At 27.4% G+C, this 21,066-nt stretch overlaps 1 protein-coding gene across 1 annotated transcript; it reads right to left on the reverse strand.

Moving 5' to 3' along the window:
* Positions 1-8,428: 8,428 nt before the first annotated feature.
* LOC111028894 (cytochrome b5-like) lies at positions 8,429-19,723 on the reverse strand. The gene is made up of 3 exons (XM_022307712.1): positions 19,415-19,723; positions 15,090-15,227; positions 8,429-8,567 (listed from the first exon to the last, which is right to left on the reverse strand). Exons 1-3 carry the CDS (start codon positions 19,523-19,525, stop codon positions 8,565-8,567), a joined length of 252 nt encoding a protein of 83 aa, XP_022163404.1. The 5' UTR covers positions 19,526-19,723; the 3' UTR covers positions 8,429-8,564.
* Between the last annotated feature and the right edge of the window lie 1,343 nt (positions 19,724-21,066).

Consider the following 21,066-nt stretch of genomic DNA (forward strand, 5'->3'; position numbering starts at 1 on the left):
GGTTGGTCGTTGGCGTGCGTTCACAGTAGTTGTGTGCGCGGATCGCACAATATTCCGTCGTTATCAACGAAATTGATAAAAATAAAAATATTGGAAACGCGCAGAGATTCGAACACTATATATTTTTATATATATCTGTGGACACGACTGGACTGTACCTATTAATGCCACAGATATCTATAAAAAAATATAAGGTATAATCACAGAGACACAGACTATTATTATATTATTTTTAACTATACTATAGAATATAGATAATAAGTCATAGATCAGCTGTGGGTAATCATGCACTAATGCCGTTGATTGTAAACACCACCGAAGACAGTTTCTGTCCTTAGATCATATTATTATGATATAAAACTACGTAGTCTTATACTATATACTATATGTACTTTATATACAGCCGTAATATTATACACGACGTTTTAAGATAGTTTTGTATTTCATCGTGTTACAGAAACTATAATACAGTACCTGCACTACACACTTGTAATTCTAGTTGTAGGTAATACTTTTTTTTGTTAGGTCCTTTCTAGTTACTATCTATCTCAAATTAAAATAATTATATTCCCACTATTATTATTCGTGGTACCCAGTTGACTGGAAATCGGGAGTATTAAATATTTTTTGGCACCTTCGATTTTAATTGTAACTTGTTACGAAAAATCGTGAAGTGTCGCCGTGTCAGTACTCAGTATAGTTGTATTTTTACATTTTTTAAATTTTCTGTTTAATTAACAGCATTCCTATTACCTTATATTTCCTGTTAAATATTATTCAGGACTGGTTCACCGTGGACAAGTGAAAAACTCGGTTCTATTGCGCACCACAAAAGTAGTAAATTAATTATTTGATGCGTGCCTACAATTTTTCCTGTACATAATATATTATTATATGTTATTTATATTTATAATACAGTATGTCCTAAAAGTTTTGTATCACCCTTATATCCGCAGCAAATCAAAATATTGAAATGCAGATTTTTGTACAGTAGATGATAAGTATGGAAATTATAACTAGATGAGATTGATAAGATTAAAAACATTTTAGTTTAAATTTTCAAGATGTCTATTTTCTTGATCAAATTTTTTAAAACCGTTTAAAAAATATAAATATTGAAATTGAGTAAAAATTGACAAGGCAGATTAAATTGTTAAATTCCTAAGAATAATAGTTAGGTTAGTAAAAATGTATTGAGAACGTTTAAATGACTGTCCAAATGTAAAACAAAATAGATGCCAAGTAGATTGTCAAAAAAATAGATTTTTAAGTCATAAGATTCATGTTTTGGTATCATAATTATTATTCTTACGAAGTTAACGAATTAATTTGCTTTAACTTGTTATATTTTTACTCAATTTTAATAATGTTTTTTAAGCGGTTTTAAAAATATAATGAAGGAAATTGCCATCTTAAAAAGAAATTTGAATTTTTGAAAAAAAATGCGAATCTTATTTCATTATATTAGAATTAGCTTACAGCAATAATAAGCTAATTAAAAAGTAAGTTATTACTGTAAAAAACCCGAATACAAAGATATTGATTTTCTATGGAGATAATCATATGATGATAAATACCGGACTTCTGGGGCATACTATATAATTTAATTGTACAATCATTATTTATGTACAAAATAATATTATATACAATGCTATTGCCGCGTCGGCAACGCAGGACAACTGCGCACTCGTTTCGATTCCCTCCAACCCACCGCCGTCCATGGGTTGCCCTTGACTTCGTCGGAGTGATAAATGATGATGCGATGATTGCGATCTCAGACCTATATTATAGTCAATACTCAGTAGTCTGCAGTACTCACTATACTCACAGCAACTCGGTTGTCAGTACAAGATGTGATTCAAGATTCATATACCTATATAATTGAAGATCGACGTGCGTGAGGGGAACTTAATTAAAATAAATATTGCTACAATAGATATATACTATTAATTATTATATTAAAGTACCTACCTACCTGGTACAATATAACTTACAAATGCGTACTATAAGTACCTACTTGGCTACTTATATTAAGACGCATAACGGACATCATACTTGAATACTTCATATATTATAGTTAATATAAATATGACGTATAAATGTATAATATTGCGTATTACCAACAATATTGTCTACATACCTCATGAATTGTTGATAAATAATGATACCAAACAGTCAATTTCTAGTGTTATTTGCCGTTGCCGTTGCTCGGAATTGGGGCCACAAAAAATGATTTCCAAATTGTAGCTAGGTGCAGTGTTTAATTTATGATCATGTAAAAAACCCAATACCAGACGTTACGGCGCGTCACTGATTCTGCAGTCTTCAATTATTGATATAAATTTTATATTATATGCCCACACCGCCCAATTTACGATAGTAAATATAATAAATTAAAGTAAAATAATTGCTAACTTTTTTTAAACTTAAAATATAAAATCGATTTTTTTTAAACAAAATTTATTGCAATAACCTCATTTATACTTATTTCTTCTTCTCGGAGCAACAAGTATTATAACAAGGCCAACCCATTTAGTAGTTTTTTAGAAGTTTGCCATAAACGAATTATATAGGTCATTACGTATGTTGTTTTAAGTAATTCGTACATTCAATAGTTACAAATAAAGGTCATGAAGAAATCCAGAAATAATCCTCGAAAATGTATTTTTTTTTTTTAATACATTCAATGTCTGTTAAATTTTTAGGAACCATGCAACTATATCATGTTTGTACAAAGCAGTAAACAATAAATGTTCTAATCATTATGATTATATAATATTATTATATATTTATATATTAGTTTATTACATATTAATTAATAAAAATATATTTAATAAATAAACAATAATATTGGATTGAAAGAAAAAAAACGACTACCTATTTCGATTGTAAACGACTATTATCGCTGTAATAGTTGATGTACCTACCTATATTATTGCCTGGTATTCTCATTTATCTATTTACAAATTTCAAAACATAATTGGTCACTTGATACAATATTATGTTTAGTATTATCACAATACCACAGAACAATAATTGTATCTACTACTTACTTGGCAAATAATATATTACATACAAATTAAAATATTTGTTCCCAAACATTTTTGTGGACACTAATAGTTATATGTATTAACCGGATCCATCTCGCCATCACCCTGGTATATAAATTTATGACGCCTCTGTCGCGTTCCTCATACGTTGATCTATATATAGCGATTTTAAAAGTAGATCAAATGTACACAATTTTTTAGAACAAGTTTTAACGAATTATATACTCGTGATATACTATAAGTATAATATACAGAATACAGTTGACAGATAATATGGTCTATAAAAATAAACAATAGCGATTGCCGATTAGCATCAAACGCCGTAGTGGATAGATTACGTCGATTACAATGTATGATGTAGAAAGACTAGAACGTACCTATTGCATGTTGTATAATTTTAATTATGATTTATTTATCTGTATCCACAGATTAAATCTGTGATGTATGCCTGTATCTTATTATATTGAAACTCTTAACATACTACATACCCCCTGTGGATAAAAATGAAGACTCGTATGATTTAGCTAGTGTTTCCAAATCAGCAATCGCAAAAAGACGCGAGTATAAAATCGAAAATTCTGAACATATATTTATGTATGGAAAATATATAATATAAATTATAAATATTTTATCATACAAATTAAAATATAGAACATAAACATAAACAAGTTAGGTGAGCACTATATAGCACCTATAGGTACTTATATACTACAAAATGTACACCATTTATAGAACACAAATTACAAAGTAACGTTTTTAAATAAGATTAATTAAACAGAAATCCGGAATATACAACTAAATAGTAATAACTTCCTAATTTATAAACATATGAACAGCTATAAATGAGCTGTAGTACTCAAGTAAATATTCATTACTTGATAAGTAATAGGTAATGTTTTTTCGGAACGGTGTGGTACAATGCTATAATATAGTATATTATACTTATACGAGTATCCCTCAAAATGTTGGTCCATACTAATTGATCATAATTCATAACTTTTTTTTAAATATGATTGATCGGATTGATATGAAACTTGTCGGATTATCAACGAATACATAAAAATTAAAAATAAAAGATAAGCTTCACAATTATTGAGCATAAACAATTTTTGCCATGTTGCCATTTTCCAAAATAATTAATATGTTCAATATTGGAATGAGAATGAGCTTGAATATTTGATATTATGTTAAACAATTCTGGGTCTATACTATAAAAGATATGTTAATTTAAATAGTTACAGTAATATGGTATAAATTAAAAACCGATTGCATGGTCATATGTGCGAGTATGAGACGTATTAATGACCCGTCAATGAATAATATTAATAAATAATTAGGCTATAGGTTATTTCCTATCGTTAAGTTAAAAATATATTTACTTAATTAAAAAAAATCATTTGTTTCCTTTTTCCAAATTTATCTAAATAATATACATTCCTAATATACATTTTCAGTGTTTTTATAATTTAAATACTAGTTAAAAGTTTTTATTTATTTTATTTTATTTTTTTTAAATTTATTCAAAGGTTTGTATTTGTATGATGGGCACAACTTAAGCCCATTACGGCATTGCATATTGTGGCAACATCGCTTGAAAAATCCTATGCTCAATCGTAACTTAGATTACCTAGCCTAACCTTACCATAGTACTCCCTCTGCTCATCTAACAACTTTAAATAGGTCCCACCTTTAAATAATTGATTACCCATTTAAAATTGATTTTTTGAATATTGAAATTTTTCAGAAACATATTCTGCTTAGGAATATGTCATTTAAAATGTTTGAGCTGTTATTCAAAAAAGTATGAGACTTAAATGATCATAATGATAAAAGTAGTTGCCATTAGTGATCGGCGTTCCCATATAAAATGTATACATTGTACTTACATTAAAAATATGTATCCTCTAAGATTACCTTATAGTTGTTGAGTAGTTTGATCCTCCAGGTTAAGAGTTTAACGTAGAGTTAACAACCCTACCGCCTTGAAAACACATAGACCTTAGGCACGGATTAATGGATTAAATTAAATATTGAACATTTTAAATAACTTCCACTGCCCCCCACATCTTTATTATCTGTTTTCTATGGCAATTTGTATACTATTTATAATCATCAAATTAGTTTATAATTCGAACTTGAAGCAGTTGAAGCATATAGCCTCATACAAAATTAAAACAAAAAATTTTGGAAATCGGTCAGGTTAAATGTCAAGTTATCTGGAATGTAACGAGTTTGTTTTTAGAACTAGGACCTGCCAAAACCTATATTAGTTGATGTGCTAGGTGCTTGCCGCTTATGCAACATTAACGGGCTGTGTAGGACAAATACAGTTAGAAAAGTATATTAGTATATACTTTTCGGGACTGAGCGATATGCACAATTTTTAAAATGGTTTTAGCATTAGGGTACAGTAGGTACACGAGAATAAAGAGCCATATATGCACGACTTCAATCTAATCTCGAATAGAATAACTGAAATTTAAGGCTGTTAAAAATTATTTAAAAATAAATATTACTTATTAGTATATATAGTTACCTATTCTAATCTTATATTCGAACACAGTCATGTATAAGATAAAAACTATAGTTTTGGAATACTATGATTTTATTAGTGTATATAAAAAACCGCTATCGTACTCATATGTCTTGACTTAAAAATAGAATAGAAATAGAAAAGAGAATATTGAATGAAGATATTATAACATTATATTAATTGTGTAAATTATTTTAAGATTCCTCAAAAAACTCATATATTTTAAAAATGATAACTTATAAATAAATAATAATATCTAGGGAGTCCCGTGAGGATATACCCATAAGTCGTAGAGGACTCGCCGCCCTTACAAAAACCGGTTTTTTGCTGTACTACCTATTAACTAAAAAATTGATTAAAAATCAGGAGATTAATAAAATTAAAATATTGAAACATCAATATTTTCAGAAAAATGAACTCTACAACTGGCAATCTTCAATTTTTTTTTAAAATAATTAATAAAAAAAATAATATTTTTTTAAAATAATTAATAAAAAAAATAATATTTTTAAACTTTTTTACCGAAACATAAAAAAAAAATTAAAACATGAATTACAAGTATTTGTAGTGCTTATCTTTGTGAGTCTTAGTAAAAAACCAGAATTATGATATCTACATTATTTCAGAAAATATTGCAATGAGTAAATCCTCACGAGACACCCTGTATTTCATACCAGTAAAGTACAAGTTAATGGCTAACTATATATACTATGTTTAATTTAAAATTAGCTGGCTTAATACATCAATGTACCTATTTTTATATAGGTATTAGCAATTAACCATTGGGTAACTGCCTACTTGTAAGTGACCAAGTTGAGCTGTGAAGGTTGAATAACAAGGCTACCTAATTGCCTAAGTACGGTTTTTATATTTAAACTATGAGTTGGGTATGATGTTGTACTGACTTATTATACTTCTTAGTCTTGTATTCTAAAGTCTAGTATTAATAGTATTATTGTATGTCACGGATTAAAGTGTTTACAATCTAAACAATCTAAGCCATAATTTTAATAATTTTATTATATTATATACCTAATGATGTGTGTGTTGTATTTTTTTTGTGTCATCACAATTTAAGAATATAATATTGTAAATTTAATATGTTTCTATCCAATAACGTATGATATTTAGATTATATTATATATTACCATATTACCTAGGTACCTATTTGTACAATGAACCTATTCACACAATATTTTTCGGCAAGGTGATAGGTAACAGAAATGTCAATACATCAATAATATAATATGATATAAAATAAATACACTTTATATAAATTGAATATTAATAATATAATGAATTTATGAATGCAATATTTTTGACAACAATTGAACCAGACTATCGTAGTAATAATAGTAAAATAAAAAGTTATTTAATAGTTATAGGAACCTATCAAAAAACATTATACCTACTTGGTATTGGCTGACAGACCTCCGTTCAGAATCATTTTTCGTATACAATGTATATGTTACAGTTAAAGTTAGTTTATGAAATAACTAGGTAATTTATAAAATAACTAAAGCTTGTAGGTAATGTATATAATTTATAGTGACAATTTGTAAATAACAAAATATCATGATAAATAAATATAGTTCTAACATTTTCAACCATTTAATATAACATATTAAATTAGATAATGTTGACGTCCTTTTATTTTTTATTTATTTCATACCTACCTACACATTATAATTACAGGAGTGTTATTACAACTATAATTTCGATCCCAGTTCACAGTATGTTCAGAAAATTTGTTAGCTGTAGAAGCTGTTCCAAATAAAAGTATTAGGTACATTAAGATCTGCGGCAACTGAACAGTTACTGGGAACTGGTTAAGGTTTTTTTAAGTGTATTTGTACCAACAAATGTGGCACAAAGCGATGTGTTTGTACAAAAAAAGAGGTATTGTGCAACTCACTCTAAATGCCATAATAGCCTTACACGAACAAATAAATAAATAATATAACTATAATTAATTCAGTAAAATAAAACATTTTAATATATATTTTAAATTTTAATGTATTTTATACTTCAATGGATATCAAACTGAAATTGTATAGAATAACTAGATATTCTATGAAATAACTAGTTAAAGTACAATTTTCATGTATTATTTCATACTTTAACTAACATTTGTAGGTAATTCGCGAACTACCTAGTTATTTCATAAAATAACGGAATTCAACACTTTAGCTGTAACATATACAATTGAATTCAAATTTAACACATCTAAGACAGTGACCCACTCAACCCCTAAACTGTACAGCAGACCTACCTTACTTGTCCACTTTTTTTTCATTTGGGCTGGTATAATTATATTGTTTTTAATTAAATAAAATTCAGTTTTTTTATTGTTTAAGGCTGCAGTATGAAAAAGACAAATTTTTACAACCCTCTCATTTTTAGATATTTATTAAAATAGTATTATACCACGCGACACCCGTGAGTGTGAGTAATTATAGAAAGTTAATATTTTATATGTATAATTATTTTTTAAAATGTATTATGTTTAGTATTATTATACTGTACTTCGTTACTTATGATATTTATATTAACTTTAATGTTGTAACGCAACAGTTGACTGTTAATTTGGGTATGTGTAACACCCACTTAGGTCTAATATTATCTTTGTAAATTATATTGGGTTCTCAGCCCGTAAATAAATAAAATAAATCAATTAATTAAATTTTTTTTTTTTATTTATTCTTTGAAAATGTTTCAGCACACCAGGTGCTGTTACAAATATATTTACAATTATGAAAATTAACAAAACGTAATTCATAAAACATACCTACATATTTCAGATATTTTTTAGTTGCTATAAAAAAAACTTATGAGGGACCTTGTGTTCAATTTTCAATCTTTTTACTAACTAACAAACATTTTATAATACATAAACTGAAAAAAATAACTAAAAAAAAGGTGAGCAAGTGGTTTCGCTCTTCTAGTCTGCTGTGGGTACATTAGGTGTCGTGTAGCCTTGGTCACTGTAAATGATATGTTAACATTAAACTAAATGATATAAAAAGTATGTTATAATATGTAATACCCCTCAGGTCACCTATTTTTTTTTATTTGCCTATTTTTTTGAAAATAACTAAAATTGTTTACCAAAGGACTAACCAAATCCACATTTCTACCAGAAACCACCCTCAAAGTTGAAGATTGAAGTATTTTTACTACACAACATACCTATAAGTAGGGTTACCATACGTCCGGATTTCGTCCGGACAGTCCGGATTTCAAACACCTGTCCGGATTGGCGTCCGGATTTGAAAAATGTCCGGATTTTATAAAGGTAACCATTTAACGTGGTTATATTGATACAAAAAGTTATGTTTGGTGACAGATTTCAGGGTTCACTCTGTATAAATTAATAATATCTAATTAATATTTATTAGTATATGTTAATTAATTATTATAATATGTTTAACCTAATAACTCTTATGTAGACGTTTTATTTATAGATTTAAATAAAATTGTATTAATGAAAGAACAATACTGTTTAACTTTAATTTACCCCCCCCCTCCCCCGGAAACAGAACTGATGTCCGGATTTGATCTAAAAACATTATGGTAACCCTACCTATAAGTGATAACAGACCCAACAATTAAAAATTAAAAACCCACATCAATGTAAAAACCATGGTTTGATATACATACATTTATCGTTCCACTTGGAATTTAAAAAAATATAGATACCTATTGGAATATACGAAGAAACTTTGTTTTATTTGTTCATCTTCATTCTATCATCGGTAAAACTAAAATAAATATTATATAATTTCCCTACAAAGATAAGTTACAACATTATATTAGCATGGTTGATCGATTGATGTTACACCGCGTACTTGCCTAATAGTTAAATCAATTGGTAAACTTTTTTTAAAGATTACATATGTGGATTAATTAGATATTAGTGATTAAAACAAAAATATAGTGATAATATTGAAAATATTTTAACATGTTGTACCTAATACCTACATTTCAATATTTATTATATTTTAAGTGTATACAAGCAAATACTCGATGTACAGTCGATAGTTTAGTTAGGAAATAACATTTTTATATAATTCATGTTTACTAAACGGTTAATGATGAAATTTAATTTATATATTTATTAATACCATCAATATAAATAAGATAAAATATATAAATTAATGCAGTTACGTTTTATATCAATATACATTTATTAAACTTCTTAATCATAAACAAACTTTTAACAATAATTTTAAATATAATAATTTAGGTTCTGATTGGTATGGATATGGTATGGATTATTGATCTTATAATGATGTATGTTTTGTATTTTTTTTTCGTGTGTGTGCGTCTGTCATTATTTTTTGGTTTATATGGCAATAAATATGCTTTGAATATCTACTTCAGAATTTATCTTGTAGGAAAGTGAATTCTAAAAACCTGGGTCAAGAGTAAAAATTACCAGATAGTTTTCAAACGCGTAGGGATAGTCCCCCCTCCCCCAAAAAAAATAAAGGAAAAACTGAATTATTTACTCAAAACCAGTTTTTGACAAAATCGATTTTGATTTTTGGGGTGAGTCTAAAAAATAATAACTTTAGATACATATTTTCACCGAATGTTTGTACCAGAAATTGTATATACACCATACAGCTTTCAAAATATCTTAACTCTTTTTGAGCTTAAAAAAATTTAGTTTTTTTTATGGTTGTCAAAAAGCTTGAAAATGTAATACCTACAAGGTTCTCATAAGTAGTTCATGCTACAACCAAAAAATCTAAAAAATATATAAGCACAGTTTTTTTTATTGATATCTCAAACTCAAATTTGGACAAAATTAGATATTTAAACAAAGAATAATGGTTTTAGTTATCTTGTAATTTAAATATGTTATTGTTGGGAACTAGGGAACCTTTTTAAATATGTTATTATATTGTATACACACAATGATATTTTCGAATACAATTATTTGGGCAAAAATTAATCAGACGTACTGTAATACTGTATGTTACTATAATGGTTAATATTATTTTTTTTACATTACAATTTGCAATCTGTTGATGTCTAATAGTTAAATAAATTACTTTAAGAATAATATCATAAAAGATTTTTTTTCTAATGATTTAGGTTTTTCGTATACCAAAGGCGCAAGCAGGATAAAATCCCACCCGGGGTAAGATCAAAATTATTATTTTAAATCTTAATATATTTCTAGTGTTTTTTATTCTAAAATAGCATAACCTACATTAAACAGAAAAAAACAAAATTATGTCATCACATAAGGCCTTTTATTTTGTAGGTTTATAAAACAATATTAATATTATTTGAATATAAATGTATAATATAAATGTCACAAATTAATTTTATTTATATTAATCATCAAATAAAAATTGTATGCGTCTTGGTTGCATACAAAATGATTGTATAACATCTTCAATAATTTTTTGTTTTTGCTTTTGCTTTTTAACAATGTCTTTATGTATATACAATAAAGCTAAGCCATTTAATCTGTCTTCATACACGGAGTTTCGTAGGACTGATTAGTGATTATTATAAACATTGTAAACTAATGTATACATTAAAGATTATTTTTATAGATTATCTAAAAATACAATAATTTTTACATAACTTCATAAATGAATCTCAATTGAGTCAATAAAATTATGTTATAATTAATATGCGTGGCGCCGTGGCACTAAATAAACAATAGTTTAAAAAAATTCCCAGTAGGGGCAATGGCCCCTTTGGCCCCCCCTGCGGGCGCCCTTGAACGAAATGATTATGGATTTTATATAATTGAATTACAATTTAGCACATCCCTTACACCAACCCCCCTAGACACCAACTGTGGGTACTGCAGCAGAGCGAGCCTTGCCCACTTGCCTGCCTTTTTTTAAACATTTATTAGAAAATATACAAACTGCGAAACATTTACAATAAGCATATGAGTGTAGAATAATAAAAAAGAACAAACATAACATGAACGCTTGAGAAGAGTAGATATACCCAGCAGTAACACTCAGAAAATATAATAATATAAAGTTGGTATTTAAACAGATAATCAAAAATTAATCAAATATAATTTTTCGTTCAAACAATATTATATACAGACGTGAAAAGTACCAATAGTTAAATTTCTTGTTACAGGCAAAAAAATTTTACTTGAAGGTTGTACCACATAAAACCATAGACATATATATGTGAATTTATCATTCATTGAATCAAATTAATTGATATTGGTATTAAATACCTAGTAAAATAGTAAATACTCAATAGTAATAGGCAATTGTATATTTCAGCTCAAGGACTTTGGTATATTTAGTAATTAATTATGTTCGCAAATGTACGGTTTAGACAATGACAATGATATTTTGGTCAGTAATAAATTATCAACGCATATCGCAAGTCTAAAATTCAATTTAAAAATATACATGCTGAAATATTTAATTTTAGCAATAAAAAATAATTTTATCAAATATTAAGTAACAAAAACGAGAAAAATAAGGAAATGATTTTAAAGAACTCACATATTATAGGTATATTATATAGAATGAAGGTACCTAGGTTTTTTAGATAATTTTTCAGCAAAATTTTAATTTGACACGGTTATTTTAAAAGACAAGAAAAAATCAAACAATTTATTAGGCTTACCTACTCATCATAGGGCATCATAGGGTTTAACCTCCTCCCCCTAAAAATTGGCCATTTTTGTGTGAAAATAGCTCCTTTACATATTTCTCCCCAACCCTTTGAAAATTCCTGAGGACGCTACTATTATCTGCCTATATTGAACAGTAGCAGAATAGTGTTAATGGTGAAATAGTTTATCGTTATGGTAAAGATTACAGTTTCGTTTCCAGCAAAAAAAAATAGCAACACTTCTGAAGGATGTCTATTACTTGACTATAGGCCACTTAATACAGGGTGCGGCAGTCAAACCCGACGATTTTAACAAGAGCTGGTGGGCAGCACTAAAGTGGTAGAGATTTCGGGAATGTTCTTATCGCTTTTAAATACCCGGAATTTAGTAATGATAGTTTCGTAGGCGCTCTAAGTGCATTTCGCCGACAATTTAGTTTATCTTCTCGCGATCCTGTGCCTTCTCGTGGTACCATCGACCTGTGGGTAAAAAACTTTGAAACCACAGCTAGCATGACTCAAAAGAGGGGTGGTAGTAAAAAAGCTAGACAGACTCAAGAAAATGTAGAGCGGGTGAAACAAGCAGTAGGGAGAAGTTCTCGAAAGTCAGCCAGGCGTCACAGTTAAGAACTTGGCTTAAGTTATCGGACTTTGAGAAGAATATTGAAAAAAATAAGAGAATTTTGAAAAAATGAAGTTTTTAAATATATAATATAAAATTCCACTTGTGTAGTTTTTATTTGTTTAGCGAAAAATTAATAAAAAAATGTTTTTCTATTTTTATTTATTCTTTTAAATCGTCGGATTTGACTGCCGCACCCTGTATAATATATACATTACTCACGTCTCACATTGCACTAATTGTGAAATAATCGTTTACAGACTGTCTAATATAATATGTAATAAAACAAAATTATAATAATAATACTGTTATCGGACATCGGTGCATCTTAACTAAAAAATCTTAGATTGAACTTATTCTTAGAATAACTACCTATCCTTAAAATGATAAATAATCAATCTTCCACACTGAGTTAGAATTGTTAGATAATACATACTGGAGTGCGGACTCAGCCGTAAAAATGAGCCGTAGCATTTGAAGTTACCCCCACCACCGAAGGACAAAACATCAATTTTCATTTTTACATACGAATATACGATGGACGTGTAAATAATGAGTTATTTTCGTTTATTATCGCTGAGATATTTACTCATATTTTCTATCTTAGTAAATTTTAAAAGTGGTTATTACTAATTGGTGCGATTCTGATGTAAATGCAGACGACGAGGTAACAGAATTTCGTTCTGAAAAAAGGAACATAAAATGTGTATAAAATGAACCATGAAAAGAAGATGAAAATGAAATTCAAGTTTACTTGTAGCAACTTAATAGTACTCATTCGGGAGAATATGTGATTGGTATTTTAACTTACATTTCTGGATATATTATAAGAAGTACAATGAAAAAATGAGTGAGCATGTGCTGATATGTCGATGGAAAATCATTAATCTGATCATAATAATTATACAGCAGTTACTTTTGTGAATGCAGTAAATACAGGTAAACTAATTAATGCTTCAAAAGCTATTCTATTAATAGTACAGCATTTAGAAAAAGCTTTTCAAGTTGTTGTGGTCCAGGAATGTTAATTACATAAAAATGCAGCACACAATATTATCGAATGTGCTAGAATAAGTATATACAGTTAAAAATTCGTTTATTTTTTTTTTTCTAACTTACATTCAATAAATTTGTATTTAGGGGCATCTAGCCACGAATAAATAGTTTTTAAACTAATTAGTACCACATTTATAAAAATAAGAATGTGCCTTTACCAGAGAAAGTTTAATTTGAGAGAAGTATTGAACAAAAAATCTTCTCCGAAAGAAACTATCAAAAATAATTTTATTTAAAAATTTGTCAATAGTTTTTAAATTACGTATTTGTGTATATTTATATATATTAACTAGCTGTCCCGACAGACTTTGTCTTCAATAATAGCACGAAAGGAAATACTCAAATAATTTTTATGACTGACGGTTATTGACTATTTGTACATTCCCTGAACGTTGACCAATATTTCCACCTGTCTTCTATATGTAATTTTATATTATATTATAATGTTTATTTATTCATTTATTAACCAAGAGCAACCACTTATAAACAAAAATGCCCATCGTAAATCTTAAAATTACTGCTTGAGCAGCACTCTGGCGGAGTTTAATGACATGCACACGTACTGAAGAAATATACATATAATATGTAAATACCATTATTTTGTACTTTTGCATAAATAAGAAATATACTGTTATAAAATGTTATAAAATGTTTTTTATTTTTTCCTTTTAAATCAAAATTAATTTATTATTATAAATTATAATTTTAATTATTAAACTGTAGGTTTTTCAATTTGATTTTAATTTATTGTTAAATTGTATCTCTTTTCATATCAATTTATAATGTCATATAATATATAATATATACCATATATAATCATGGTAATACAATAAGGTAATGATTAATTATTACTACATCCAATTTGTTAAAAAATTAAGAAAATAATTGAAATAAATTAGGAATTATAAGCAAAAATAGTCATAATTACATAACGTCCGTCGTATATAAAAATGAAATGTTTTACCCTTTAGTGGTGGGGAAGTAGAATTTTTACCTCGTTTTTTATCATTGTGAGAACAGCGAATCCGCCCTCCAGTATATATTATCGATTTCAGTGCCCTTCCATAATATGGGATTTAATATAACCTATGTCCTACATAAATTAAAATTATACTTTTATAGATATAAGTTATAAGTTATAACTATAAAAATTCAATATTTGTACCAAATTTTACATAAACAATGTACGAGTTAATCTAATATAAATACTCACCTCATCTTTTGATGATAACTTTCCTATTTTTAAATCGTTCATTAACTTGTACGCTTCATCTGAGTGTCCTATACTATCGAAACACACTGTTGCATCTGTTCCTGCTGCTTCAACAAGAACTTCTTCACCTCCCGGGTGCTAAAATCATAATTTAACCATGTTTGTATTTTTTTTATGTGGGCACCTACCTAATACTTATAACTTATATTTAATTATATCATATACTTTAAGATAAACTTAATGAATTCGAAAGTTCTTAAAAAAATTTGATGTAAAAGAAAAACAATACCACCATTTTTAATTTATTAATATACATTTATTCAATATTTTTTTTTGTGTACCTATCGGCTATCAAACATTACTATGCAATCTGTAAATATGTTTTTTCAATAAGTAAAAATTATGTAGCAGTAATTGGAGTATAGTATTGTCTTGACTCTTAAGGAAGAATCCATCCATGCAGTGATGGAACTTAATAGCATGACGCATATTGACTCGGCATGAGCGATGGTTTTAAATCATTTAAGAATTCGGTGGGTCTCGGCACCATTTACGTTTCAAACGTCTTCTGGGGTTACCCAGGGTTTAAAGAAGAAAAAAATTCCAGAGGGGACTAATGTCTCCACATAGTTTTAAGCATTCCATATATAATTTTATGAATAATGTCTTATGTATAAAATATTAAAATCCTAATTTGTTAAAGGAGACTCTTTAAAACCGCCGTCAGAGGTAGGCGGCGGACTGAGTCCTCCTGCGTCTCCCCCCCCCCCACTTTAACCCCTGGGGTTACCCGGGGAGTTTTTTTTAATACATCTAAAAACCATATTTTCAAGTTCTTGAAATTGTTGTACTACTTAGTCAGGGGTTAAGATAAATAAAAAATAATAAGTCGTCGCGGGATGCCTGACAGATATGAAAATGGCATAATTAAAACCAAAATATTCAGATTTTTTTTAAGGAAAATTATTCTTTATTTTAAAGGCTTATTAAATGTATCGCGAGTACCAACAACCGATCTCACCCACCGCATTAGATATTTCACATTAATAATACCATACTATTATTTAAAAGTACAAAAACAATTATTATAGTGTTTTAATGAAAAAGGGATAACAATATAGATGCCATGGAATGAAAAAATGTAGAAAGATGTTTACAAATGTTGAGGTAGGTACCTATAGGTATGAAATTATTATAAAGTATATACATCTATAACCTATTTAAGTAACATATTTAAAATATTTTTATATTCACCGTAGTTCAAATTAATCCGTATTTCTTAAATAAATGTTAGTCGTAATTTTCAATATACTTATAGGTAAGAATTTTATGATATAAGTAATAAGTATCTATACTAGCTGTTTAGCCATATAGATAACACTTATAGTTATAATAAGTACCTACTTATAACTTAAAATGTATACTTATTGTGTTAACTTTTAACAATAAATTAGAATAATATATAGTATAAATGTATCATATATTTAAATTTCAAGTATATCACGCTTGATTTAGTAACATATTTTTTAATTAGTTTAACACTTTAACTATATTTTTAATAAAATCATAATTTATTTATCAGTTTTTGTTCAATAACAAATTATTAGTTCACCGTTAATAATACCGGTTAGTAATAGCACTGATTATAAATACTATAGATAGTATATAGTATGTATTATACATAATAGTACTATTGGTGATAGAAATATTATCAATTTTTAGGCCGGTGGAGAGTGGTCTGTAATGAGGCTCGTGAAAAAATAAAAGAAGTATACATTAGGTATAGTATTATACACAGGTTCCCCGTTACAGCTTATCACTTTCCATCGCCAATATTACTATTTACTATGTAATATTTATAATCAATGGAAATAGATACTACAACATACTACAGACTACAGTAATACTTTTAATTATAACTGTTATAAATTAAATTCGTCATAACTCATAACTCATATGCATAGCCGAAGCAAATGGGTGTTTAATGTTTAGCTTTTTAATGATACAGATTACCATTACAGACATACAATCAAAGAGATCATAATATTATGAGATAGATGGCTATACAAAATCAAAATTAGATTAAATTATCATTGTATAAATGAATTATTATTATTATTATTATAAATTATTATATAAATAATAATCAAAGCAGTTTCATATATTATACAATGAATAAATAGGTACCTAATATACAATACATTTAAATCTGCATATATATTGTATACACAATTATACTATATTATATCGATTAACGTTAACCGATATACTAGAATAAAAACAAAAACCGGAGGAGTTAGGCATTCTTATTAAATAGGAATTGTTGATTTCGTCTCATCATTATTGCTATTGTGATGGATGTGCATAATTTGAATTCAAAATTTAAATCATTGCATTCAAAAACTATTGTGAGACTCTGAATGGAGACGTTATGTCAGGCTCTATTTCTGAAGATATTTTATTATTTATTTGTAATTAGTTATCTATTACTATTAGGAGCTATATCGCGCTCTGCCCTCTGCTTGCTTAGCTCCCCATACCCACTAGCTTTTTGAATAATAGAGAGTTTTAAGCATTTAATTAATAAAAATTATTTATTTATTTGTTGATGCCATACTAATTAATATAAATTAAGTGAAAGATAAAATTTACAAAAATGTTGTGTAAGCTGAGAGTATAATAATCAGGATTGGGAGCTTATAGGACTAAAAATTGTCTAAATACCTTGCATATATACCTTAGGCTTAAATATCGCTAAACAAGAGATAAAAATATGCAAAAAAAGCAAAAAAAATGTAGAAAAAACTAACATTTATTAATAAATAATTTATAAATCACTTACATATTATAGATAGTTTAGTAGTTACTTAAGTTTTTAAATAATTTTTAGTCACTCTGAGTAAGGGTATAAGTACAAAATACAATTGTATAAGATTAAGTAGAGTATACAACGATTCAACACTCGTTTGATCATCTTTCAGAAGTAGAAATGATAACAGCAGTAGAAATCAAAAAAAAAAAAATCAGAACAAAATCAATTAATCACAAAGGTTAAAAATGTGAACCAAATCATACGAAACTCTGAACTACGCGTTGCCTGTTGCTCGAGTCGTATCAGCCTTTCCACGTAATCGGTTTTTATTTAATCTATTTAATTCCACAATTCTATTGACAATAATTTAAAAACACATTTACTAAAATATAATCATTTTTGATTCAAAAACGGTTAAAAATGCAAAACATATCAAAAAGTCCAAACATATAGCACTAAAATCCAAAATTCACAAAAAATGCAAAATAAAATGTTTAATTTGAGTTCTCTGTATCAAACAATACATTTTTAATTTACTCTGCTATTTCTTATGCATCTTATAAGAAAAATGCTATAAAATTCCAAACCTTATAATAATAAACTACAGTATAATAGTATATTCAATATTGAACTAAATGTTTCCAAAAATATCCCATATATATGATAAGTTGTTAATTATTATGTATACCTACTTAATATATACTTTTAAATTTATTTCAACCCTCGGCATAGGCTATTGGGATTCACGAAAAGTATTTATAATATACATAATATTATACGATAAAATATTACAAATATTGTACAATAATTAGTTTTACAATAATTGAAGTTTTAACTAAAGTGTAGCCCCGTCTACTTCGTTGCCTGTTAAAAACGCCAATTCTACATGAATATAATTCAACTGTTGTTGTTAGTATGGAACTAAGTACCTATGTGACTATGTATATAATGAGAACTAACTTTTTAGAAGTATACCAACTATAGACTGGATTTACAATGAATTTAAAGGGAAGTTTTCTAAATGAAACTTATTATGCAGCTCCCAAAATCGTGTCAACAGAAAAATAAACAAAAGCCAACACATACCAGTTTTCACTGAGAAAATAAGATACAGCAAGAATTATATGCGTGCTGTGTAGATGTGTGTCTTAACATTATTTTACAATCTTAGATGTTGTGTAATCAATAATCACAAGTTGTCTTTAATTTAATATAGTTATACTGCATTAATATTATAGTTGTATTGGTTAATTGGAATACAACGAATTATAATAGGTAAAGTTAGGTCAGGTTATAGGTTTAAAGGTGCCATAAAAACATGTAAATACGTCTTATTTTATTATATAACTATAATCAGTAAGTTAATAACTAATAAGTTTATATTTATGCGTATAGAGTTATATTTATATCTATACTAGTTTACTACATAATACCTATCTATTTAGTTTTATATGTTTTATAATATAATACATGTAAATATTTATGATTAATATGATACTCAGTAGGTACTCACCACTGTAATGAAATTGGTAATATCATATACATTTCCATGAATGCTGATCCATGCATCACAAGTTCCTTTATGTTTGGATACTGTGGAAGGAGTGTAACAATGTATAGACATTTTAAAAATACTTAATATTATACGTCTCTATATATGTATACGTATATAATATAACGCGTTAACAAATTAGTAAAAACGAACTATATGTATTTAAATAACATATATCGAAATCGAATTGGCAGTGTGGCACTATGGCTCCCTACTAACAAATATTGCACGTTAACAAAAATCATTTGAATACAATGTACGAGTTTAGGAAGTGTCAATCCCCACAACATAAGCCTAGAATATACATACAATTATGAGTATGTGCGCTGAAATATTTACTTTGTGGTACCTATCGTAGGTATAATGTATAATATATTCTGGTAATTATTAAGTCTGGTTGATACAATACATTTTGAACCGGTATGGTTAATTAATTACGGATTAAAATAATCACAGCAGAAATAATTCAAATAAGTATAATATGCTTATGTAATATGGGATTTTAAAAAAATGTTTTAAATAATTATTAATTAATTTGTTTAATTACAATAGTTTTATACTTTTATGCATAATAGGTAATCCATTTGATTTATATTAGAATGAATGGTTTGAAATAAATTAAATTTGACAACTAATATATAGACATATAGGCATATAGTATAATATATTATATAATAGGTATATATCATTATAGTTTAGTCGTTGGTACATTTTATTTTCTCTATGCTCTGCTCCCACTACAGGTAATTCGATATTAAACTTTGAGAAACAATTCAAGAGGAGTATTTACGAACCCTCATTAATCCTGCAACTCTACATCGACCATAACAGCCAAATTATTCAATTGATAACCCTCCATGCTGCAGTCAGTTAGTATAATAATACTAAGTTGAACATGATAGTATAGAGCAGCGGTTCCCAACCTTTTTAGCTGTGCGGACCACCAATTTTATAAAAAAATCTTTGAGGCCCACAAATAGCTCACCTATATAATATACGAATGCAGAAATATATGTATATACAAACGTCAGTTGTAAGAACTAAAAAGAATTACAAAATCAATTGTTTATCATGAAAACAATTGATTAAATTTCATCACAAGTTAAACAATTTAGTGTGATTTTTGACATTACTTGTCCTTCACGAGAGAATCAATATCGGGATGAAAACTGGATAGTTTTAGAATTAAATCATTTTCAACATTCAGTTTATTCCAATACTTAGCGTTTATTTGACACTAATTTGACACTACAGAGTGTAGATAATATTGATAGATATTATTGTAACCAGAAATATTATTAGGTATGTACTTAAAATATATAAAATTAAATATTATATATTTATATGGTTCACGCCCCAATATAGGCCGCGGCCCATAGGCTGGGAACCGCCGGCATAGAGTACAAAATCCAACTTTTTCATTTTTATTAAGATGAATTTTTTTTTCAAAAATGTTGCAAGACATTTTCTAGAATAACGATTATTGTGATTTGTAAATACGTCCGTGATCCTGTAATACTTAAATATAAAAATAGAAATTATTTATGAAATATGTACATAATGATTAAATCTGTATAAACATGCATTTATTTCAAAATATGTAAAAATTAATA

This window comes from Myzus persicae, unplaced genomic scaffold, assembly GCF_001856785.1.
Source record: "Myzus persicae strain clone G006 unplaced genomic scaffold, MPER_G0061.0, whole genome shotgun sequence".
Taxonomy (NCBI): Eukaryota; Metazoa; Arthropoda; class Insecta; order Hemiptera; family Aphididae; genus Myzus; species Myzus persicae.

Excerpts from the sequence above, each read along its gene's own strand:
- LOC111028894 (XM_022307712.1), bottom strand. The coding sequence starts at position 19,525 with ATGTCTATACATTGTTACACTCCTTCCACAGTATCCAAACATAAAGGA. Across the intron at positions 15,228-19,414 it reads TTACCAATTTCATTACAGTG|CACCCGGGAGGTGAAGAAGT; the intron begins GTGAGTACCTAC and ends TTATGATTTTAG.